This window comes from Perna viridis, chromosome 12 (assembly GCF_037379345.1).
Source record: "Perna viridis isolate PV_CMFRI_1.1 ecotype Kerala chromosome 12, ASM3737934v1, whole genome shotgun sequence".
NCBI lineage: Eukaryota > Metazoa > Mollusca > Bivalvia > Mytilida > Mytilidae > Perna > Perna viridis.
Genome location: NC_142456.1, coordinates 6,334,859 through 6,361,138, shown reverse-complemented (window position 1 = coordinate 6,361,138; position 26,280 = coordinate 6,334,859). Strand labels below are relative to the sequence as shown.

Here is a 26,280-nt window from a genome sequence, read left to right as displayed (position 1 = left end):
CTTTATTTTAGATTTCTACTGGACCCATACGACAAACAACTAGATCAATTGCAGAAAATCAATGCTCGTTTATCATAATGAAAAACGTGTGGTTCAAAGGTTAAAATTCTATTTTGGCATTCCACGTGTGGTTCAAAGGTTTTGTTGCACTTGAATGCATGTACTTTATATATGTATTCTGAATTCATTATTGTACATTGTATCAGTATTCACGATATGGGTTAACATGGAAAGTTGTTTTAATTGTCCGCTTTTTAAACTGATTTGACAACTTGTATTGCATTATTGCACCCTTCTGCTTCGTGTAACTACTAAGACATTTGACCCATGTCTAATCAAAATTATTTTAATTAGTTTTAGAAGATATATTCAGCAATAATTACATTTCCGCCTGCATACATGTTATAGGCTCTTACATTGTGTTAGGAATTGACGATTATCGGTTCACTATGCTGTGGTGTGTGCTGCTTAATATTTATACACTACGTATATGGGGTACGCCATTCTATGGTATATGGGAAGGTGGGGAGTAGGAATTGGGGATGGTATATAGGGGGTGGGGATTTTGAAGGAGAGGATGGGGATTTTAGTTTTTATTTTTTTTAATGGATTGAACATTATATCTCATTTATTTAAAGATAAAAAATTTTAATGTTAAATAATGTCAAAATATAAAATTTGATTTAATTGATAATGTAACAAATTGAAAAATACAAAAGCTGTGGGAATTCAATAGTGGATGCAGGTTTTTCGATGGGGAATGGTGAGTTCTCTATTGGTAGTGAGGATGGAACAGTAGGGGAATGGTGAGTTCTCTATTGGTAGTAGAGATGGGACAATGGGGAATGGTGAGTTCTCTATTGGTAGTGGGGATGGGGATTTAGGAAATTGTAATTTCTCTATTGGTAATGGGGATGGTACAATGGAGAATGGTGAGTTCTCTATTGCTAGTGGGGATGGGGCTTTGGCAAATGGTGAGCTCTCTATTGGTAGTGGGGATGGGGATTTGGCAAATGGTGAGTTCTCTATTGGAAGTGGGATGGGACATTGGAAATCGTGATTTCTCTATTGGCAATGGGGATGGGACAATGAGGAATGGTGAGTTCTCTACTGGTAGTGGGGATGGAACAATAGGAAGTGGGGTGTTCTCCATTGGTAGTGGGGATGAAACGATGGCGAATGGGGAGTTCTTTATTGGTACTACGGATGGGACAATGGGGGATTTGGGATGGTTAATGGTGTAAATGGGAAGTTTGTACATATGTACTGTTCAAGATCTGTACTACAGTGAAACTTATCTTAACCGAACCTCTTTGGAACCAATTGTTCTGTTTGAAAGGCGTCTGGTTTATGCGAGTCAAAATGCTTTGAAATTGACATGAAGGAACTTCAGAGAAAATCTGGTTCGATCAGGATTCCAGTTTGTTTTTCTTGATTCAGATTTAACGGATTTCACTATACATAAATTTGCTTCATTTTATCTTTTGGAAACTTGCATCCGTAAAATGGCATTTTGCTAGGTACTGTTCCAATAATAGCTTTCATATTAATAGGACCAATTTTAGCTTCTCCAGCACAACAAGTGTCTTGTATCTATTCGACAACGAGATTGCCAGGAGACGTAGTAACTATTTCGTCCGTCCTTCTGTTTGTCCCTTTAGATAATGTGATAACTCCATAATTATTTTCTTATGACATATTTTGATCACTTTTTATAACTAATTTCTAATCATTATATGTTGCTGCAAGATTGAAGTCATCACTACAGAAGTTTTATGGTCGTCATCATGAACTCGTGAATCGTTATGGTGTATCCATCAGCACCATGAAAACTGATTTATTCAACGGGTTATTGTTTTCCTTTCCTCGTTTGTCTACCCCGGACCTGACTTTTTATGGGCAACTCGGCGGGTGTTTCTAGAAACACAGAGGACGCTTACCCTACCGGTGCACCTGGTCCATACTCCCAGTTTTGAGTGGAGTTCGAGTTGCTCATTTACTTCTGTTACTTTGTATGTATGATTTTAGTTACTTTATGTTCTTTGTTGTGTATGTCTGTTTTCCATGTCTGGTCTCTGGATTACATTCTTTTGATTACGCTATAACCTTGGTTTCCTTGATTACTCTTTCTAATCATTATCCAGCCTAATATTTCTTTTGCCGGGCAGAAAAATATAAAACACAAGGTTTAAATTCCAATTCATGTTCCCTTGTTATCTAATTGATGGGATTATTGTCTCGTTATTGTCCCACTGTGACAACAGAATAAAAGTCCATCTATAGTGTTTAAGACTACCGAACACAACAGGAGTTATTAGAAAAAGCAGAGAATATGCCTACCCTTCCGTTCCACCTGGTTCATGCATTCTTAATCAATCTTACTAAAACTCCATTCATCAAATGCAGTTTCCATTAAACGAATCTCAATTTAAAGTCAAAGTTTGTTGGTATGTACGGAATCGTATTAGCGTCATCTATATTTTTCAAACATTTGCGTTGTACATAGTGTTATAAAATTAAAAAACAAAGTTTAGGCGATGCTAAAATGCTTCCGTTAGTATGTACAATGAATGAAATAAATATAAATTCATTTTGAAAATTCCATACAATTTTATGTGCACTGAAGCGATATACATTCAGTCTCACTTTCATGCGGTTATTTTGACATTACAGCACTGGTTAGGGTCACCTTTGGAACATAATCTCTGATTATAAAAAAAAGATATCACTTGATATTCTTAATCTGTAAAATGTAAAATGAATCTGATTTCAGTTGAGATTACTGTCGGTGACAAAACATACTTTTTTACACTGCAAAATTGGCGACGTCAGCATCCCTGGATAAAGAAATGTCATCACATCCGATTCACAAGGAGATCCAATTATTGAATTATTGACTGGAATAAAGAATTAGGCATTTTGTATAAAATTAGTTATTCTATATGTAAAAGGCGTTACTAAATAGTTATAATTGATACTTTATATCATCTACTATTTCCAAATATTATACTATTAAATTGGCATCCATACAAAAACCAGGTCGTGGGTGGCATATGACAATTCTTTTTTTAAACAATTTCATCCGTTCCATATCGCAAATGCATTCTTTTTTTAAGTTTGATGTTGGTTTGTTTAACTGCAACGGTCAAACGAAATAACTCAAAATTCATGAAAAAAAGGGGTAACCCTTATATTGTGCAAAATGTTGTTGCTTTCTTAGTTAACTTGTGATTGTGAGCCATCCATTGTCGATTTTAAAAAAATGTACTACATTTGTATATGACATACATATGATATTAACATTACATTGGAACAAAAAATGTCCAACAAATTTCTTCTTAATTCGAAAGATCTTCTTGAAAACCTCAATTTCAAGATTACTGTCAGAATACAATAGCATAAAAAACGTAGTATGCTTATTCAACTCTTTATACTTCTATTCCCTATGCTCAGGTAAAATCCCGACTAAAAACATTGTACATGTTTGTAACTCGAAAAAGACGGTACACCTAAATACAAATATGTAGTTCGTGGTAGAGATTCCTCATAATTTGCACAAAATAATTCTGACTAATCTTTTAAATATACCAAAGAAGATGCCCAAATTTTTGTTGACAACATTTTTGTCCAGTGTGGTGTCGGCATTCCTATTGGAACAAATTGTGCTCCTCTACTTTTCTTTCACTCTTATGACGCTGACTTTACAGCTGATCTGATCCAAAAGAAGGAACATCGTTTAGCTAGACCCTTTAATTTCAGTTTCCGCTGTATAAATAACGTGTTATTATTAAACATCCAAGTTTCGGGGCTTTTTACATCGCATCAACCCCAAAGAACTTGAGATAAAGGATACTGCAGACACTGTGAAGTCAACCTTGACCTACAGTAAGAGATCGATGGCAAAGGAAAACTATTGACCAAACTATACGACAAACGCGATGGCTTCATTCCATATTGTCAACTTTATATTCATCTGTGGCAACATGCATGTAACACCTGCGTATGGAGTTTTCGTAATTGTCAAAATTCATACGTTATTCCAGAGCTAGCCGTAACTAAGACTTTTTGTACCGCGCTAGACTTATTAAATTCAGCTTCTTGAACAAGGTTATGTTGCTACAAGATTGAAGTCATCACTACAGAGGTTTTATGGCCGTCATTGTTCATTCTTGGGTCGTTACGATGTATCCATCTGCACCATAAAAACTGATTGTTCAGCGTGTCCTTTCCTTTTCCTATGCAACTCGATGGGTGTTTCTAGAAAACCAGAGGACGCTTACCCTACCGGTGCACCTGGTCCATGCTCATTTTTTTAGTGGAGTCCGAGTTGCTCGTTTACTTTTATTATTTTGTATGTATTATTTTGGTTATTTTATGTTCTTTGTTGTGCATTTCTATTTCCCATGTCTGGTCTTTGTATCTGAATTACATTCTTTTGATTTCCGCTATAATGTTGGTTCCCTTGATTACTGTTGAATCACAGAAGCTTTTGGATTCCTTTTTAATTTAAGATTTAATTTAAGTTGAATGTCACTTATTGATTTTGTCTCAATTGATTACTCTCTCACTGATGACCGATCAATGATAGTGTAAATCAAAATTTAAAAAAAAATGTTCAGGTTTGTTGGAACTGAACCTAAATTTTAGCAAAACATATTGAGTTTGATAGCATCTATATTGGCCAATAGTTTGGGAGAATCCAATTAAACGAGAAGCACCTTAGATCATATTGATCGATCGGTTGATTGATTGATTGATCGATCGATCGATCGATCGATCGATTGATTGATTGGTTGGTTGGTTGGTTGATTCATTCATTCATTCATTCATTCATATAAATGAAAATGTCAAAACATCAGTGTTTAAACTATCGCTGTGCGGAAGAGCTGGATCGAAATCCTTGATTTAAAAACAATGTATCTAGTTACTGTAAATGATAATTGAACTTCTACTAAAACCATATAATAAAACAAAAAAGATAGTCTACCTCTTTTGGACAAGAAATGCAACTAATATGTATTTTAAAAGATCTCTATCATCTCAAACTGTGTCAAAACAGCGGGGTAAATATGTTACTTTTTATTAAAAACAGTCAAATGAATACCGAAGCGTTAAATTGAGTAAGTGCTCCATATCGCAATTGAAACAAAATTGAACACGTATGTACATAAAAAGTGACAAATGTAGTTAAATTTTCGATCAATTTGAACATTTATTATCCACAATAAAGATCGACAGACAAGCGTATAAACGACTTTCATTGAAATTCAAACAGTTTCACACTTTAGAACAGGTAATGAGATTTTTAATAAAAAATTGTTGGTATAAATAAATCGTCCTACATTTGAATGATAAAATTATATACTGAAAATCTAGTAGTTCTTGTTTGAACAAAAAGATAGTACACAAACTGTCATTAAAAACAACGTCTTGCGTTGATTGGAAGAAATTGTGATTTGTTTTATATTACGTTTACCAATTACTATGCAAACAATGAGATATACTTTATGGACACCCAGCTACGTTGGTACGCTACCCAGATGATCACGCTTGTAAAATTGTCAAATCGAGGGCTGATACAGGTTTAATATATAGGATTTGAAGTTTTTCTGATATATGATAGCTGAGAAAAGAGAACTGAGCATAAATTAAGAGTCATCCTGTATATAAACTTGTGACTAGCGCTTGGCTTGTCATTATTCTTACCTGTCTCAGGTAAAATAGACAAGAGGATTCTACTTTCATTAACGGTATGGACAGGTGTAAATAAAAGTTTTCTTGACTTTTAAACACATTTAACCTTCAGGTGTTTGTAGTCTATTTCACAAATCAGCTGATATCTAAAAAAAATCTGTAGACATTAATAGGATTGCTGTTTGATACATGTAGCTGGACATTGGTCAGAGGACAGTATCAGACATCCAACGTTACCTTGCAGAGTTGAAATCGCCAGTGAAAGTTACACCCTGAGAACAGCTACTTATAATTAATGATTAGTGAAGCTGAATAGTATCTAGTAGTGCTAAAGAGGATAGTGAACCATTGTATCATCAAATTATCAGTAAGGACAAGTTAGTTGTGCTGAGCTGTGCTGGGCTGAGAATCAGAAAGACTTTTTTTATATATTAGGACCATTTAATCAATTAAGCTGGAGTCTGTTTTAGGAGAAACGATGATTTACACACTGACGCAACCAATTAGCCCCGGGGTTAGCCCGGGGGTAAGTCCGGTTGTAAGTCCAGTAGTCAGCCCGAATATTAGTCCCGTCACAACCGTCTCACCGATGTCTCTTACCCCCGGGCTCACAACTGGACTAACCCCAGGAATTATGCATCTTATTAACTATGGGGATAAGGACCTAGGCCTTCTGTTGTCACAACGGTAAGTCTAATTAAATTGATACATGTACAATATACATGAACTTGTATACATATATAATAACAGCTATTAACCATTGACAGGCATATCTTGGTGAAGTAGTAGGTTTGAACAGATAGATTTTTAACTCGTTGGTTTTTATCTGAAATAGGACGTCAGGGATCTGTTTGTGAATGGCAGATAATCTTATGATAACACATATTAGATATTTTAAAACTTAAATCAATAAGTACACGTAAACGAATATTCGATTTCAAGGTTTGAGAAATTTTACACTTTTCTAAAACGAAAGTCGCGTGACTATTTTACGAGAAAAATTATACAGTTGCAACCCTTTATTTAACACGCATTATACACCATTTAGATGATGTCTTTAATTTTATTGATACAAAACACACAGATCCGTGTCTGATTTTAGCAAATATCATTATCCTTGTTATAAACGGTACAATATTTAACAAAGTCATTGTAATTCAACAAATATTTGAATTTCCTTTAAATGCACACATGGGTGGGTTTTCTTTTTATACTAAGACAACACTAGGTGTATATAGGGGGTTTATAAAACATTTGTCAACAAGAGATTTTGTAATTTAAAACGATCATTCATCAACTATGTTTAAAAGTTCACATCACATTCACTGCGGTAATCCCGGAACTGTTCTTTACCAAACTGTTCTCGAGTTAAAATAGTCAAATATTTTAATTTACTTAGCATGACTCTAAAATAAGCTTCCCACATTTTGACGTGGTAATTTTGTCTTTATGACAGACAACGTTTAATTTTCAACTTGTCAAGAAGTGTGATAGTATGTATCTGTATTGCCGAAGGGTAAAATAAAATGACATATCAACTCATCTTAAATATCCAGTATGGTTACTTAAATGGACTGTAATAATAGTAATATGCCTCATCCCGTGGTAAACAAATAAACATATGTTGGAATCACCGTTCACTGACAGCCGATGATCAGGGAAAATGTGAAGTTCTTTTAACAAACAACATATTCTTTGATCCGGGCAATCCGGCGGTTGGCAATCCGGCGGTTAGCAATCCGGCGGTTGGCAAGACCAATAAAAGCATTGATTCCCTATCTAAAATTTCTGAAAGATGCTTTTTAAGTTGCAAATATGAAGGATGTATTTACTTACATGTCTTAGCAAATCCCTCAAGGTGAAAAAGTGGACTTTAGTTCAACTGCAAAATAGGATAGGCTTCTGGTAAATGCATAGTATGCAATATGATATAACAGCTAGGCATAGACGGACCTTTTTAAAGCCCGCCACACAAAGGGCGAGGCATTTTGTGATACCTTCTGAAAAGATGCATGTCCTTCCGTCCAGTTTCAAGATGATAACTTGAGAATGGTTTAATCATTTTTTTTATTTATTTATTTATTTATTTATTTATTTATAAACTTTGCTGATGTTTAGTACCATATAATACAGATCAAGTTCAATTTATAGATAAATCCAAAATATAGTGACCATTTTTGACATTTTACCATCCCCTTTTATTCCACCATTAAGTTAAAGGGTACATTACTTAATGTTCCATTAATGCCCTATTTTTGAATTACACAATAATAATACGATTGGTTTACTCCTCATTTGATGCTTGTTTTATACATCGCGATTCAAACTAAAACTCACGTGTTAAACAATCTAACTTTGAAGCCTACTCAAAGAAATGTAAAATAAGTAAATCATAACTGTATGCACTACTTTAGTTCGGTAATGATGATGATGGTTTATATTGTCAGGGTTCTTATAGTGCAAAATTCGTGTTTTTACTTACTGAAATTGCTTCAGATTTTTTTTGTTGACCAAAAGTCACGATTTTCTTTAAAGAATCCCATCTTTTTATCTCCCCTTACCTGATATTCTTAATCTACCTCTCACTTACTACTATGTTTATCTTGCATTAAGAACAGCATACTCATGTGCAGGTATGCAAAGTATTTATTTGTTGATTAAATTGATTGATTGATAATGTTTAACATCCATACATGTAGTTTCCACTACAATGATGTACATATATGTGATTGTACTTTATCCTCTAACATAATTATTTATGTTCTGTTTTGAGTGCTGTTTGGTAAACACAGATTTAGCATGTAAATTAAATAAACACCCCCAAGTTTTCACTGTGTAATTGGTTCAGCAGGTCTCTGGTTTGGAAAGCGTTTGGAAAAAAGTTTTAAAATTTATTTTAAATTTCAGAATTTTTTTTTTTAAAATTGTATTTTATCGTTTTCACTGAAAAAAGCAATACTTCTTGTAAAAAGATTTGTGTTGATACATTAGTCTGATGTTATAAAACTTTAAAGTCATAAGACGTATATCATTACAGATGCATGACATGTTTTATCTATTAAAATGTAGCATTAATATTATGTTTTTATGTCAATCATATTTCAAAGTTATTTAAAAGCTCATTTCAATTTCTTATACGTGAACTTTACCCTTATGTTGTTTCCATCAACATACAATAGATCGGAATAAAATCTGTTTTTAAGGTGGTCATTTTAAAATCTGTAATAAGAGTATTGTCTCCTCCCATTTCAAGTCACAAACAACGTGTGGTGAGTAGAGACGTTGATGTTTTCTATGTTTCAGACTGCAGTATCAGATCATCAAATTTCACCCTTACCCAAGTAGTAGCTTTCGGCAGCTTTGAAAAATCTTCAAAACATCAAAACAAAAATTACAATTCACAATGATTTAAATAAAGTACACGACTTTCAATGAGATATCATACCCCTCGAAATGACCTTGAAATAGTGTCAATTCATAATGAAAAGATATCTGATCTGTACATTGTTAACCACATCATAAACGGGTATAAAATAGTCCATCTAGTATGGTGTTTAACATCCGGGGTATTAAGTTTGATTCTATAGCACTTGATTGTTTACGTTCAGGAGGATTTGAGTGTCAATATTAATTCAGTGATTGCTCCAAAAGATATAGTCTCCACAATATTCTTGCATTTTTTTTTTTTTTTTTTTTTTTTTGGATATGTGTATGTGTGTATGACAACATCATATACGACCGTTTTAACTTATTGCACAGTGATGGAGTAATATTTCTATTGGGGAGGGAAGTAAGGATAATTTTCTTTAGTTGTAAATACTGTTATAATTTGTGGTCAAAACACCAGGGAGCAGGGAGTTTATTCAGCTACTGGAATGTATTTGGGGCTAGAAACGTACCATGAAATTGATTTATATCAGTTATAAACCTTTAGTCATTATCAACTACGCCTAAAAAAAAAATGTTGAAAAATTTGAACGCATAAAAAGAAAAATCATTTGTAGATATAAAGTTGTTTCATCACTAGTGTAGTGCATGTTGTATACGATTAATTAAGAGAGGCAACCATGATTGTCAGATATATTGTTTTCTAGAAGATTGGTGTGTCTACAGGCTAAAAAAAACATTTATAGAAACCTTAAATGACAGCAGGTTATAACCTTGTTCGCCCCAGTTGTCGTACAGTCATAAAACGGATGACCTGGTCAATTGTTGCTGTGACCACTTTTCCGGAAAATGTCATCAATAATGTCTTTGCCTTTCATGACTATTTTCCCAGACAAAATCTTGTCCATAAAGAGACAAAGTCAATAGCAATCAATGTAGAGCAAGACGGAAAACGTAATTATATCAACACCTTTATCTGTGTGAAGCCCAATTTAAAGTAGTAATTTTTATTTTGATTTAAATAACACGGTGACAGAATTCTCATGAGCATCCTTTTTTAGTAGTAAGCAATCATAAAATAAAACAATGACTTGTGAAGTGCAATTTAATGACATGTAAAATACCATTAAGATAGATCCCCAGTTAAGTTCCCACTGCACGTGAATATAAATTTATCCATTTTAGCATTTTCCCATGGCCACATTATGTATGCGAACAAACTGATTAAGTTAGCATGCGAGAAAAAAAAAAAAAATATGACTTATTGTTTAAATTGTAAGTGCAAAGCGTTCAATGGTGAACAATTTGTTCCGAAAAATAAGTACACCAGTACCTTAATAGCTTCTTACAATGGTGCATTTTTATGTAATGAAAATTATCATTGATGAAAACTTTTGAATGACAAAATCCGAATCCCTGTAACAAAGAGCCTTTGGGAATCCCTGATCAGGTCTTATTTCATCATTGTTGGGTGACGCAAGAAGTTTTTCTTTTGTATATTCCTGTGCTCCGTTCTACATTAGTTAAAATGCTTTTGAATTTTCGTGGGTTTTTAATGGTTCCGAGTTTTGTGTGTTTTGTATTTACCAAGCAAACGGTTCACTGATTATAATAAGTTATCATACATTTTTTGTATGCATGTAAATCAACAATGGAGTTAATAAACAAATCAAGACTTAAACTCCGTACAAAAAACGACATCAGCGCATGTGACAGTTACAAAATTTTGCTTTCTGCATATATCCACCTGTGCGTAACATATAATTTACTTCTTTAAATTTTAATTTTGTGCATTTACAAGAGTTTTACTGTCGCATTTCACGCATCAAAGACATGACAAAAGTTTTAACATTTTACACTGTTATAAATCCCTTTTACAATATGGTTGCAAACTACTTAATAATATGTTGGTAAACGAATTTTAGCGAAATAATTTTCAAATATGGAAGAGAAAGTGATATTTCATAACAAATTGTTTATTAAAAGCTAACGTTAGATGATTTATGCATAGGGCCACGAGTCAACGGCCCATGCAAGTGATGAGCCAAGATTAATGCTAATTTGTAGACCTACTGCATAAATAAACGGATAATAAATTTTAATGTTCTTCAAGAGATATACACAGCTCACGGTGTATATCTATTTAAACTGTGCCTGTGTATTAATTAGATAAAATGGGAATAGAATTACTAACGGGGTTGATATCTTGTACATTAAACTAATGACTGACACCAGCTCTTTGCAGTAAATCTGTCTGAATTTTATTCCGACCATTTCGAAAAGTAGTCAGTGTTGTGTCAGTCTGTCATAAAGAGAAGAGAATGGTGTTATGAATAAACCGAAGAATTAAAGATTATCATGATGGACGAGTTATAAATTTCTCAATACTCTATTATGTATGAAACTCGTCGAAGGTCCGTATTCACATAAATTTCGCTTAACCTTTTATTAATAAAATCCCTTGATCTTGAAGTAGATGTCTTTGTAAGAATCATGCAAAATCTGAAAAATGCGATACACCCCAAAAAAGGCTATATATTTGTTTATTTTTGTAATTAACTTGTTTTATGGGTCTATACTATGAAATGTGTAATTATTCATTCAAATCTGCCTGCTTTTAGAAGATAATCCACACTGAAAATCCAGTAGATTCTATTGTATTTGAGCGCCATTTACAGAGTTATCTCCCTTAATTTTGAAATTTACAGTGCATTCTGTATAATTTTTTCTCCCAAGAGATAAATTTCTGTTTACTATGACATTTCAAACAAAATATCAAAAATAAAAATATGTAGGCTTTTTACTCATGAATCACATTTTGCATGATTCTTAGCTGGAGTGCTACTTAAATTTTCAAAATCAAACAATCCGACCCATTACAACACCTAAGGAATTCAGTAGCATTGGAATGATTATTGTCAACATACAACCAACTGTCAAAGCAGACCGCATCTACCCAAACAAGACACAATCCGTTATCTACCTAAAACCAAGATAACGGTAACGTAAAGGTCATGACCTTACAATATACACTTGTTCATAAACCCTTCTACCTAGGTATGCACATTATGAAGATTATAGAGATTAAATGGTATAAGTAGACAATAAGCGCCTGCACAAGAAGGTTGGGAGGATATTTATGAAAACACATATGTCAAGTTGCAGCTGGTTATCACGGACAAGTCCATACATGGGCTCATGTTTGCTTAGGACATTTGAACAAAATGCGTTACATTTATATTTATTCGTTTTTTCTATTGTTTTGAATATATTTAAGGATTATTTTTATTTTGAAAATGAGATCACATTTTTGGGACCTTCTATGTGTTATATAAATAATTCTATAAAACCAACATGGTTCCGGTGTTGGGTGCTGGAGTTTGGAACCCCTTTTTGCTGAAGAATTCTGTAAATTTCGGAATTAATTGCCTGGACAACCGTTTTTTATGGTACTCCTACTTTTCAAAATCCCGGAATCCTCCCCGTTTTTAAAAATTTTTGTTTATTGAAACGATAAAATAACAGCGCTTCTTGTTGAAGATAACAAGAAGCGGCATTAAATGATCCAAAACTAGCATACTTTTTTTGGTCCGATTATAAACTGTCTCAAAACACGAACAAAATGGTGTTGTAAATATTAGATAATTACATGTATATGTAACCACAACGAAAAACAGATAAAAAAACAAACATGTTCGCAGCATTGTACATCTGATTTCCTGTGGGACATGCCCCTAATAAGACTATCAATATTCCCCATCATGTTCTGAACCAGAACATTAAGGAACCAGAAATAGAATTGCACCATTTAAGTTACACAACCGCCCTGATTCACACTTGTAAATTAATTTAATGTCTCATACTAATTAATAATTAAGTTATGAATTATTCAGTACTTATACTGTGAAAGGTCTTCAGGGCCGTACATCGCGTCTGATATTGTTAGTATGGCCCAGCCATGTTAAACGTAAGACTGAAACAAGTTGTGGTTCAACTACATGTAGAGCGTTGCCACATCCTTGTGAATTACAAGGAGTTACTGTGATAATATTAGTCAGATATTACAAGCAGACATTCATTGACATTGGTGTTTAAACTTTTCTAGACGGCATCGTAAGCAGTTTGTTATATCCTCTGAAGCTACATGTAAATGTTAGATTCTCCTCTTCCACGAACGAATATACATTAAATTATCTAACATACACTGAAATATCATGTAAACTACTTTAAAAATGAACCTTATAAACAATATGGGACACAATTTGAACCAACTTGCTCGTATGACGCATACATTTCCCTTAAAACTATCGAAAAGAAAGCTCTGGTTGAGGCTTTGTATATTTATATTTAATTCGTGAAAGCATAATTACATGTACGTATAATATATGTACATGTACGTCAGAGTTTAGATTTATATATTCTAGGAGAAAAAAAACACTCTTACTAACAAATGGATACAAGTCTTTAGGGGTACGTGAATCACCATATCGATACAAGTCTTTAGGGGTATACGAATCACCATATCGATACAATTCTTTAGGGGAATACGAATCACCATACCGATACAATTCTTTAGGGGAATACGAATCACCATATCGACACAATTCTATAGGGGTACGCGAATCACCATATCGATACAAGTCTTTAGGGGTATACGAATCACCATATCGATACAAATCTTTAGGGGTACGCGAATCACGATGAAGCTAATTACATGTACAAGTCTCTCGATCTTTCTTATATGTGTAAACAAAATTCATGGAATCACTCCACTATAAGATACTACATGCTTTCCAACAACAATTACATGCAGTAGATTTGTACAGATACCTATTTCTGACATCGAAATAACAATAAAAGTATTTTTTCTCGATTTTCTACAATGTTATGATATGTTGCGATAGTTGTTACCTTGTCATCTTGTCTGTATAGGGTATAGGTAACTTATTTAGTCATCTCGTCCATTGTACACCCTGATTAAAAAAAAATTGGTCATCGTGATGTCAGAGAGAGTAATCAAGGGAACCAAGGTTATAGCAGTAATTAAAAGAATGTAATCCAGGGACAAAGACCAGACATGGAAACCAGACACACAACAAAGAACATAGAGTAACTAAAATCACACATGTACATACAAAGTAACAAAAGCAAATGAGCAACTCGGACTCCACTAAAAAGTGGGAGCATGGGTGCACCATATGCTTCCATAGGTTTATCAAAGTGATCAATCAACGTTTTTTTATCATTTATAGTTAAAAGGGAACTATACCAAGTAAAATGTGCATTTAAATGAAATAAATAAAATAAAATAATTAAATAAAATCTACAAATCGGCCATTTGTAATGGTTCTTTATTTGTCTATATGGTTTATATGTGAGCTTTTAAGATTCCATATCTGCTTATTTTACTATGATGCAAGGGTTTTATGTTATATTATACTTCATATTAAATTCTAGAATTTTGATTGGATAAAAGGATACGTGGTATTCCAGTATACCACCCTTCCTTTGAGTATACCACCCTCCCTTCTAGTATACCACCCGCTCCGACCGGAAATGCATCTTGTCCTTACCGTTGCACAGTCCTCGACTACATCTCGGGCGATATTCTTCCTTCGTGTGGTAATCCAGTATACCACCCTCAATTGCAGGCAGTATGTGAATAAAATTGTCTTCACGATCGAATCGATAGTGTTACAGTTTGAATAATAACTGATCAACTTAGAACGTCTAGTCACACTTAATAATTTTTTACTTAAGATCTTATATTATTTAGAATGTAACCGACTTTTTCTGTCTTAAGGGGACACATATATGACAAACTCGTTCCTAAAATAGCTCACGTAGACAGAAAGATAATTTGAGGGACATTAATAGAACAGAAATATCACTAAAACCGTGAAATTATTACCTTCCGCCAGCACACGCGTTGTACACATGTAAGCATTCGTAATTTATTATTAACATGCAAGCTAAGCAAAAACGAGCGGAAATGTTAATACTAATATGGAGAGTTTAGGAAGACCAGTGAATGCAAGTTTGAATAATTCAAAACACATGTAGTAATCAGCATATTTTGTTACTGAATAATATATATTGATTTTCGGATATCTGTATCATATTTTATCACCACATTTCTTTTTTTTTTTTTTTTTTTTTTTTTTTTTTTAATTTGATGAATGCACATGCTATACATATATAAACATCCATCTACTTGTTTAACTTCAACAGTTTTCTTTTCTTATACTTTAAATGTAACTTTCAATCATTGATACATTACATTATATAAAGACGTTGCCGAGTTGAGGGACACCAAAACTTCCAAAATTAGGAGATGACATCCCAAACCCAGAAGGATAAGATAAACTTTCTTTTAACTCAAACAATAAACAAACACTATTTATTGAAATACTAACACCTTATCAACGTCATTTGATCTCTGAAATTAATGTAGTTTATTTTGGTTAAATGGAACCTGCTCTCCGGTTAAGAAGAACAGGTCACCTTCGTTACAGAGAAAGCGCCCTATTCATTGTACTAAATTTGAAAGAAAGATATTTTATGGTCAATAAAATGATAAAGTATATAATTAAATCGAATACAAATATAGCAGAGTTGATGATTTAAAATTGAATGTACAAAAAGGACAACTCGTCTAATTTGGGTAATACACACGTTTACAGTGTACAGATGGATGTGCTACAATAATGTTCGTTTGCGCTTAAGCACAATGGATTCGATCTTGAGCATTACATAAGGCTATCATTTAAAAAAGTCGCTTTCATATGACATTAAACGATTAAGTGGGCATTTATATCCACAAGTTTGAGATGGCTTTACTACGGGAGATTTCTTCTTTCGTTGCTATTTCGTATGTAGTTTCATACAATAATCATCAAATTGCAAGGTCTACCGAGTTTGGTTCAAACTTGTACATTGACACGAGACCATAATATCATTATTTCATATTGATGAATTTAAGTAGCCGAGTTTAGTTCTAGTTTAGGCACGGAAAGAAAATTTATTTACTTTTAGAAATACCAGATGCTGACCAAATTATTTTGTTTGACAAAAATCAGGACCAGATATATTTTTTTCTAAACACCCAGCCACTCTACCCTTCACCAACCTCTGAAAATCAAATGAATCTGTCTTATGTATCTATAATTGAGTAGAATGGGATATGTTGATTATTCTGTGTAGGTAAAATGGGTGTGTAAGCAGGACGATGTGGTTGTATGAATCGAATGGTCTACTTAAAAGCTTCAATGTGCTATTTTAAAACTCTTGGAGTTTTTCCTCAAAGTCACGGACATGTTTAATGCCACAAGAATACAAAGTAATAGAGAACATTTTAGACTATGAAATATACTTGAATAACTTATTCCATAACAGAGACAGAGGACGCTTACCCTACCGGTGCACCTGGTCCATGCTCCCAGTAAAGTTGCTCATTTACTTTTGTTTCTTTGTGTGTGTTCTTTTGGTTATTTAATGTTCCTTTTTGTGTTTTATCTGTTTTTTCGGTCTGGGTTTAGTCCTAACTTATTTTGGTTTATGCTTGAATATTGGTTCCCTTGATTACTGTTTGATAATGCTAATTCTTATTTCAATCATAGTCCACGTCAATGCTATAATCTACACATACTTGTAAATGAAATACCACTACTCTGAATTAAATAAAAGAACATATTTACTGTGTTGGTAATTACGGTGGCCTCTGCGTCACTAAATTTTCATGACACTATTAAATTCAGAAATTCGCACTTTAACTAGGGTGTTATGATAATTTTGTAGTTAAACTACATGTAGCATACAAATCTAAAATAAACCATATTCATCATATCCATTAATAACAAATATTACATTATGCTTATAAATGTAATTTTATGGCAGCCACGTAAATTTGTGTCATATAAAGCCCGCGTAGTTTAACAGTTTTTGACTATTAATTATGAAAATATATACATATCAAAGTCTGCGCAGTTTATTAACCGGAATAACAAGATAAGTTCAAAAAGTTAAACGAAATTAAACTCTTAATAACGTAAAATGTACATACATTTGTGTGATATGTCTCGTTTTGTCTGCGGGTGTTTTCTTTTCATAGGTTAGAAACAGGTATATAATTGATAATCAGCAAATGGTGTTCAGGGTTTCGCTGATTGAGCTTAAAAGATACTATCAAAATAATAAAAAATCAACTCAATACAAATATTACTGTATTAGTTTTAACGATGAGGATTGATGAACACACTCTTTATAATGGATGTATTGGTTCTTACACGAGTCCCTAATACGAGTAGGCACAGCCTTCAACTGATCATTGCACATACATTTTTTCTTACATTTGTTTTAGCATTGAAAAAGGGACGTTAGCTAAAGGGGGCGAGATAGGATAGGTAAACGGTTGTCCATATAAAAAATCGTGAAGCGTACCGGATCAAGATACTGTAAATACCCTCCAAGATCCATTTCTGCAGACCTGTCTGATACCTATTCCGATTGGGTAGACGTATATCGTTAGCATCGCATGCCATGCTCTGTATTAAAATCTTGGGTTTCTTACATAGGTTTAGAACAATCCCTTCTTTTTTTTACGAATAAAGCGGAACGGGACGAGTAGAACCGGCTATGAGTTACTCTCACGAGTGTAAGAAAGCTTGTAGGTTTCGTATGGGACTGGTGTTAGTACTTATTTTTTCCGTAAAATGCTGGCTATGACAGGACATCTATTTACCAGAAGAGAGATTATTTTAATAATTTCTCATTTATGAAATTTTGTTGTAACGTAAGAAATCACACAACGCCAATGACGTCGCCAATGTCATGGTTTTTATTGAATGATAAAACGAGTAAAAAAATTGAGATATTTAATCGATCACTGCATGTACCCACTCAAAAACGTCTTTTTACGGATAAAAAATACATGTTCTAAAATACACGTTAAGAAAGATTTTCGGTTAATTAAGGACTGAGACGGGATCCACTAAACATAATTCTACAAACGTTGACATGTTTTATGGACACAGGTAGATCTCATTAATTATTGTATAACAGGACAGAAGTGTAGAGAAACTGAACAATACCACTTTCCATCATCTAGATAAAGGATTCTGTGCAAAAAGAACATTAAATTGCATGTTAAACAGAAAACAAACAAGCCCCTTACTCACTTCTCTATAAAACTCCCCTATCTTAAAGCAGAGCGACTTTATATTTGGATCTATTGACATGTTTATTATCGCAATAGACATACTTTACTTGCTGGGTTGGTAGAGGTTATTAGTGTGTCTATACGGTGCCCACAATTTAGCCTTGGTTTAGCGTTATGTAATTAACTTGATAAAACTGTTGTCATTTCGTACCATTAAATGGGTCAAGGCGCCCAAAATGATCTTACCTTTAGTACAGGAATCCCACATCCGAACGTACGTTGACATTTTGATAAACTTACCATATGTACTTTGGATCTTAATTGTATTGCCAATTATGATGTTTTCTGTCAATTAATTACATAAGTCAAAGCATATTGTCTTAACCACAGAATGGTGTACAGCATCATATCCTTATAGTTTACACGGGTGCATCTGGAAGAGTAAACCAATAGTGTTAGGCCAAAAATAGTCTGATAATATCGTGAAACATCTTTCAAAAAATATGTTTGCTTATGCTCTTAAGAGTTCCGAGTAGGTTTATGTTTGTTTTGTTTGTTTGTTTGTTTGTCAGTTGTTATTGTTTTTTCTTAGATGGCTGTTTCTTTTTTTTTATTTTGATTGCCATGTTTTTAATATGGTTTTATAAACGTGAATGTACATTTTTTGTACATTAGAAAGAGTTCATTACACGTTATGGTTAAAATTGATGGACATAATGCCACAATAAATAATATTCATGTATTCAACTTTGTTTGTGCACCATATATTATGTCTCAAGAACGTGTAATAAAAGGAGAAAACAACAACTTTTGTAAACCGTACATATTCAGTGTATGTGATATCAAAATTATAAAAAAAAAACGAACGCGGTATTGTAAATTGTTTACAGTGTCTTATATTACATAATGTTCTTTTGTACCATGTATCTCATTATACACGAATTGTCGCAATAAATGGCAAACTTACAGTTAAACAAATAGAAATTAAACTCAAGTGGTTGTATCAAATATTATTTCTTTTACCATTCATATATCATAAATGACTCTTGTAGGTATACGTGTGTTAAAATAAAACAAAAATGCACGATGGATTCCAACAGGTAGTTGAATACAATGTGTGCATGTGTACACGTGTAAAAGAAAATGCTTGACTTTGTCAATTCACATTCTTTTTAACTACTAGTATTTGGAATAACTTTGATTCTAGCAGCAGCGTATTTCATATGTCTTTCCATCAAACAAATATATATTATTGCCCGATAGGTATTTTACCATTAAAACATTCAATCTTTACACTATACACTTGTAGTTATATGCTTGTGGTAACCTCTTATAAAATAAGATATCAAAATATAACCTTATGACTATTTCATGTAAAATATGGTTTATGATCGGTGATTTATTCGTTAAGTATGATAACATAACTGATGGTTATTTCGAGTTAAATATGACAACTAAATAGGTGATTACTTACGTATTAAATTTAAAATTAATGATTATTTCGTGTATAATAAGATACTAAAACTGGTGATTATCTCGTTTATAATAAGATAACAAAACTAGTAATTACCTCATGTATAATAAGATAACACAACTGGTGATTACCTAGTGTATAATAAGAAAAGAAAAATTGTAAATACTTCGTGTAAAATTGTAATCCAAAACTAGTTTTTTCTCAAAATAATGTAAAATAATCATTAAAAACTGGTGATTATTTAGTGTAGAATAGTCATTCAAAACTGGTGATCACTTCGTATAAAATGTATGATTAGATGTAAAATAAAATGATAAAAATCTCATATAAAAGGTAATTATATATAACTGGTGATTACTTCATGTAAAATAAAACAATTTAAAAACGGGTAACTACTTGTGTAAAATAAAACATTTTAAAAATGGGTGATTACTTTGAATAAAATAAAGCATTTTAAAAAAACGGGTGACTACTTTGTGCAAAATAAGATGATGGCAATAACTAGTGATCTCTTCGTGTAAAATAATCTATCAAAATCTTGTGATTATTTTATGTGAAACGTTTTAGAAAACTGGACAGATGATAAGTTTGGTAAAATAAGCTTAAAATATCGCTTAATAAATTCATTCTACATGCATGCATATATATGCATGTTATATGTCTATTTCATAAACAAAGCTAATATGAAGTCAATATTAATCAGCAGTATTTAAAAATCAACATCAACATATCGTTGACTTATCAATATTTCATACCTTTTTCACCGATATCATGTCACCAGACATAATCAAATATCACGGCGAATGTTAAACGGGTCAAAATATGGCATGAACGTTATCGAGTACTCAGGCATACAGTGTTGGCGCTCAATTTTTGAACTAAACTTATCCAATACACGTGATCCAATGGAAGCGGTTAAACAATGTGTCTTAATGAACTTTATGCAAACAGAGTCGTAGTTGATGTTTTTTTTTTCTTTTAAACATAACCAATAAAAAACTGATATAGGTCTCTATTACACCAAACTTTACTGTGGAAGAATTGAATTTGCAAAAATATAAAATGTTAAATTGATAAACAAAAAAACCAACAAACAAACAAACGAATAATACCTGTTGATATTTTCTACATGGAATCTAAACTGTAGATAATGTATTCCTAAAATAATTCTGTTCCTATAAGTGAGATGTTTTCCATTATATTTAATGCTCTCTAATTGCCATTAACTGTAGTTATAAATCTAGACAAAAATGTTATTCACGAAATGTATCCTGTACAATTTTGTACACCGCGTCTTTGTATTCTACAACTCTTCTTAGTGTCGAATAAATCCCCTGTTTGAATGTAGGAATTCTATAATATGATTTTTGCCAATGAGGGACGGAGCTATTTGTACTCAAATAACATTTGATTTGGTTAATAATTCACCGCAAAGTTGTTGTAACGCTGATGTTTGACCAGCGGGACTATGCGAGACTTTCTATAACACACACATACTGTACATCTTCGTTATATGTTCAAACAATTACTACCTAACTGCATTCGTTTTTTTTTTCCAAAATACCCCACTGCTGACGGAATTATTTAGAGCAATTCACGTTTCATGACATTAAACACACTATATAAATCTTAAGACAAAAATGTAGAGGTCAAGAGATACAGAACATCATGGTTTATTCGACACTAGATCGTATTATTAGATGTACTTCCTGTTTTGCTTACATGTACAAATGCTTCAAAATGCAAATCAAATGTTTTATAACACAACATCAGCAGTATACATTTGTCTTTTTCGTACTAAGGTGTTGCATTTTGTCTTTTTTGTTTGTAGTATGGAATTAGTATGGCACGGTGAATTTGAAAGATTATTTGCCCAGTATTTTCCACATGTTTGGCAGTTAGTACCAACGTTCAACCCACCAACAGAAGGGTGGAGAGTATTTAAAGACAGTGCCAAAGTCAGGTTCTCATGCCAGGTATGAAATTTTTAAAATTTATTTTTTGAGAGAAGAAAGTTTTAGGTTAGTCGTTACTTACATCCCAATATTCATTGTATTCTGTTGTATAGATGATATATTATCGTTAAACAATCCTAGTTTTGGGGATTTCATTCATCGCATCTATCCCAAAGAACTTGAGATATAGAATACTACAGAAACTGTAAAGTCAGCCTCATTTCTTAACCTACACTTGACGATGGATGGTAAAGCAAAACAATTGACCTAACTATACGACAAATGCGATGACTTTTCATTCAGTATTGTCGTATTTTCTTTCATATTTGGCAACATTCCTTCAGCACCCGAGTCTGGAGTTTTCATATCAAAACTCGTACGTTATGCCAGAGGTTGCTGTAACTACGCAGACTTTTTGTATGGTGATAGACTTCTTACAATTATACTTCTGAAACAGGGTTATGTTGATACGATTGAAGTCATCACTGCAGAAATTTTATGGTCGAAATCACGAACTTGAGGATCGTTACGGTGTATCCACCTGCACCATGAAAACTGATTTGTTCAACTTGTCATAATTTTCCTTTCGTCCACCATGAAGTTGACTTTCTTACATTGTATGTGCAATTCGGTGGGTGCTTCTAGAAAAGCAGAGGACACATACCCTACCGGGACACCTGGTTCATGCAGGTTTTGCTTTTGTTACTTTGTATGTGTTATTTTAGTTACTTTATGTTCTTTGTTGTGTGTGTCTATTTTCCATGTCTGATCTTTGTCAATGAACTACATTCTTTTGCTTCCGCTACAAAGTTTGTTCCCTTGATTACTATTCTACTGTTATCGATTTGTAAACACATACTTATAGACTTGTACTCAATTTCACGAAAAGTTGTACATTTAAGTTGATTATTCTTGGGTAAGTTCTAAGTCACAATGATATATTACATCAAAACTTCATAAAGGACTACCTTTTTCACACTTAAGACTACCTGTAAAATTGACTACCGCTTTTACATTTGATCAGCAGTGAAATACCAACTGAATGGGATAATGTGGCGATTTTTTCAAGTAATGCTCGCTACACAACTTGATAAGGTTCATTTCGTAGTTAAGGATTTGACTCTAATGACTATAGAATGTCAAATTTGACCATTTTACGAACTTGACTCTACCCGTGGAACAGTAACAATGTCATGTCGTTCGTGGGTGCAATTTTCCATCGCCTACTTTTAACGTTTTATTGGAATGACTCGAGGGCAATGTCATGGATGCTCTCTGTGACCTCTCTGGACATCATGGAAAGTCAAGTTTTGTCAGAATACGTAACTGATGATATTCCCTCAGATAAACATAGTGCTAAGTCATAGAAGAATGAAGTGGGAAGGCAAACTGTACACTTTGTAATGCCTAAAATATCGTCTTACCAAAGCTGACATCCTATACATATATCGTTTGGGTTTTGTATACCTATTCTTATACACATAGATATAATTGCAGCAAGAATATCAAAATAAAGGCCAAGTGAAAAAAAATTGTTGAAACTTTCCTTTCCTTCCGTAGTTCTTTTTATGGACAATTTGGCAGAACCCAGTTAAACTTCAGATTTCTTTCCCATTAACTCAAGGTCAAAATTATTTTAAAAAGCACCTACCTACCTTAATGTTTTAATGTAAGTAGCCCTATACAAAAATATGTTTCTTTTGGCCTACAGTCCTCAAAGTCAAAATCAGTACAACTGCAAGGCTCAGTATAATATTACAATCTTAAGGTGAAGTGAAAGGTATTCTTCCGACCGATATGGAAATTTTTCCTACTACAATTAGCTTTTTATAAGAAGTAAAATGGAGGTGAACATTTCCTAAAAATCACAATTGAATATAGGGCAAACCAACAGTTCTAACTATACATTCACTGTATGGGTTGAACTTATCATTCCATGGTATATAGAGTTTGCAGATTTGGTTAAACGTAAAGTGTGATTTTGAATGGGAAGAATGGATAATCTATCTGCTATAAATTGTGAATAGGAAGTTTAAACCATACAAGTGATGTAGTATTACCGACATTTCTAATGGAAAACACTACAATGAGATTATATAATGAAAAGTAGTTTTGAGAAAAATTCAATGTGCATCATGACCGAAATATACAATGGTCTCCTTGAGCTTTTTTAACTTATCAACAATTATTTCATGTTGCTTATTGATTTGTGGAATTTTGAACGTTGCTTGTTGGTCTTTTATTTTGTGCATCTTTGAATATTAACTGCGATATTTCTTCTGTCGTAAACAGAATAGTTTAACTGTTATTTTTCTTTTTTTTTTCTTTTTTTTTTGTTGTTTTTGTTTTTGTTTTGTTTTTGTTTTTTGTTTTTTTTTTGTGTGTGTTCTTGGTCTTAGGTATATTTAACCTTTTCAAATAAACTCAAGGTGTCTTTCGAATTTGATCGTCCCGATCGTCTCATGTTAAGATCACCACCTCTACCATTTATACAACATGGAGTTTCGCAATACCTTTTATTTCATAATAGTTGACCTACTTTAGTATGTACCTGTATCATTTGTCTCCAATATGCATTGCTTTCCCATGTTACATCTACAAACGGTTACCTCGATTAGAAGGAAGAAATATGGAACTTTCTGTTTAAACTTGAACAATCTCTTTGATCATTCTCTTGGTATTAATTGTTAAAAGCAAAGCATACACTGAAAACCATGTTTATGGTCATCATCAAAAACAAAACGAACTCCTAACAGAATAGGATTTTAATGTAAACACAAACTTTAATGCATTCCTAGGTAACGCCGAGACCCCAGTATTTGTTAACGTGGTGTAACAAGTTTGTATTGCAAAATGTACATTTATTACAAAATTATTTCAACGAGTTCAGAAGCAACTTCATGGTTTAGCTTAATCTGTCTACTGACCTTGTGAACATCGTATCATTGCATCATGTTGTTGTTAGTACTGTAAGCTGTTGGTAATCATGTGTATATAACCTTAAGAAAGAAAAACACCTTTATCATAGGGTTTCTGTAGTTCTTCTTCCTATATATTGCATTATAATGCTGCTGATGAGAGGTTACTCGTTGAAACATGTGTACAGCATGTATCGAAATTTTCAACAAATATGATACGTGTTTTTTTTTGTTTTTTTTTTTTTTTTTTGTATATAAAAAACTTGTCTCCCCTCACTGTGTAGACTGGTTTGCTATTGTTATCACATTTAGTTCAAGTTTTGAACAATGTCCTCTTGAATTTACGTGCTTGTCATTTTGGTTCACTTGTTTTGGTCGGATAAGGTTAATCGCAATATCATCAAGTTGGCATAAAGTATTCTAACTTCATATGTCGTCTGAATATAGCTGAAATATTGCTGCTCGGACGTTAAACCCCAACAAACAACAATCTAACTTCATATCAGCGCAAATTGTATTTCATAAAGGTCAGCTGGAACACAAAAGCAATTACATTTCATACATATTTGGTATCTTGAATAAGGATTACCCTATTTTTAAACACATACAACTGTATTACACTTAAATTTTAAATATACGAAAAAGCCAATGTCGTTATAGACATGCATACAGGCATTGTAAGTCGAACCTGTAAGAGCAAAGGTTATGGCAAAGACAAAGACCAACTGACCTTTAAGACAATTAACCTTTTGAACCAGGTTGATCTGACATTAATATTATTTCTATGGAAACCAAGATGACCTTCAAGGAAAATATGACCTTGACCTTGAAAGCTCAGTTTTGTTATCCCCAAATATCAAAGAATATATTCTCTTACTTACTTAAGAGGAAAACAAATGACCCCCATACAATTATCAATTTTGATTTATTTTAGCCATTGTTCATTTATTTTTTTGATCACCTGCTCTTGCACCCGTGCAGGTCCGGGTATCAAAATAATAGGTCTGCAACAGCGCTAAGCTTGTCGTAAAAGGTGACTAAATAGTGCTTAGAAACCTAGGCGGGGGCTAGGCGCTCTGCCCACAGTGGAACTGGGATGTGTGCCCCAGGTGGTGGAATGGGGTACCCCTGGCGTGTTACATGCTGGGGTTGTCAGGCTATAATACGGAAAACCTGACCGCAAACCATAGTGGTGCACCGTGTTGGGAAAGATGCCACGTTCTTCGCACGTTAAAGAACCCTGCTGTGGTATTCGATAGGAGTAGGAACCTTTGCGCTCCGCCACAGGAGGTTAAATTGCCCGATCTGACCCATCCTCCTTTTTCTGGTGGCAATCAAAATTTCTTTATCCTATTATCCTAGTGTTCCATCCTTTTTTTTATTTCATGTTCATTTTATCATCCATTTCATGTTCATCGTCTGAATGTAGCTGAAATGTTGCTGCTCGGACGTTAAACCCCAACAAACAAACAAACAAACCTGCTCTTGCAATAGAAACAAGTATTTAAAATGCACAGTGTTTACACTAATAAATATGGCCCATTTAATAGCAGAATTAAGGCTCTCCTCTTTTTTTTAACAAATGCTGTTGTTTATTTTAATTTTTCAATCCAGGGAGGTATCTGATTAAGTGCACCGATTTCAACCACAAGTGTACTTACTAGTCCAAAGAATGGTCGTTCAATTAAACTACCT

The 26,280-nt window shown here is 33.3% G+C and overlaps 1 protein-coding gene and 1 long non-coding RNA gene across 2 annotated transcripts in view; one reads left to right on the top strand and one right to left on the bottom strand.

The window, feature by feature from the left end:
• Positions 1 to 3,593: 3,593 nt before the first annotated feature.
• Positions 3,594 to 17,186, bottom strand: LOC148600991 (uncharacterized). Its single transcript, XR_015917073.1, has 3 exons — positions 17,144 to 17,186; positions 7,531 to 7,576; positions 3,594 to 3,712 (listed from the first exon to the last, which is right to left on the bottom strand). It is a non-coding gene; the product is annotated as an uncharacterized LOC148600991 (long non-coding RNA).
• Positions 5,525 to 26,280, top strand: part of LOC148600990 (receptor-transporting protein 3-like) — a 28,258-nt gene continuing 7,502 nt past the window's right edge. The window contains exons 1-2 of the mRNA XM_088555042.1: positions 5,525 to 6,381; positions 21,544 to 21,688. Coding sequence (XP_088411168.1) covers positions 6,173 to 6,381; positions 21,544 to 21,688 — 354 coding nt within the window. The 5' untranslated portion in view covers positions 5,525 to 6,172. The remainder of the gene's footprint in view (positions 6,382 to 21,543; positions 21,689 to 26,280) is intronic.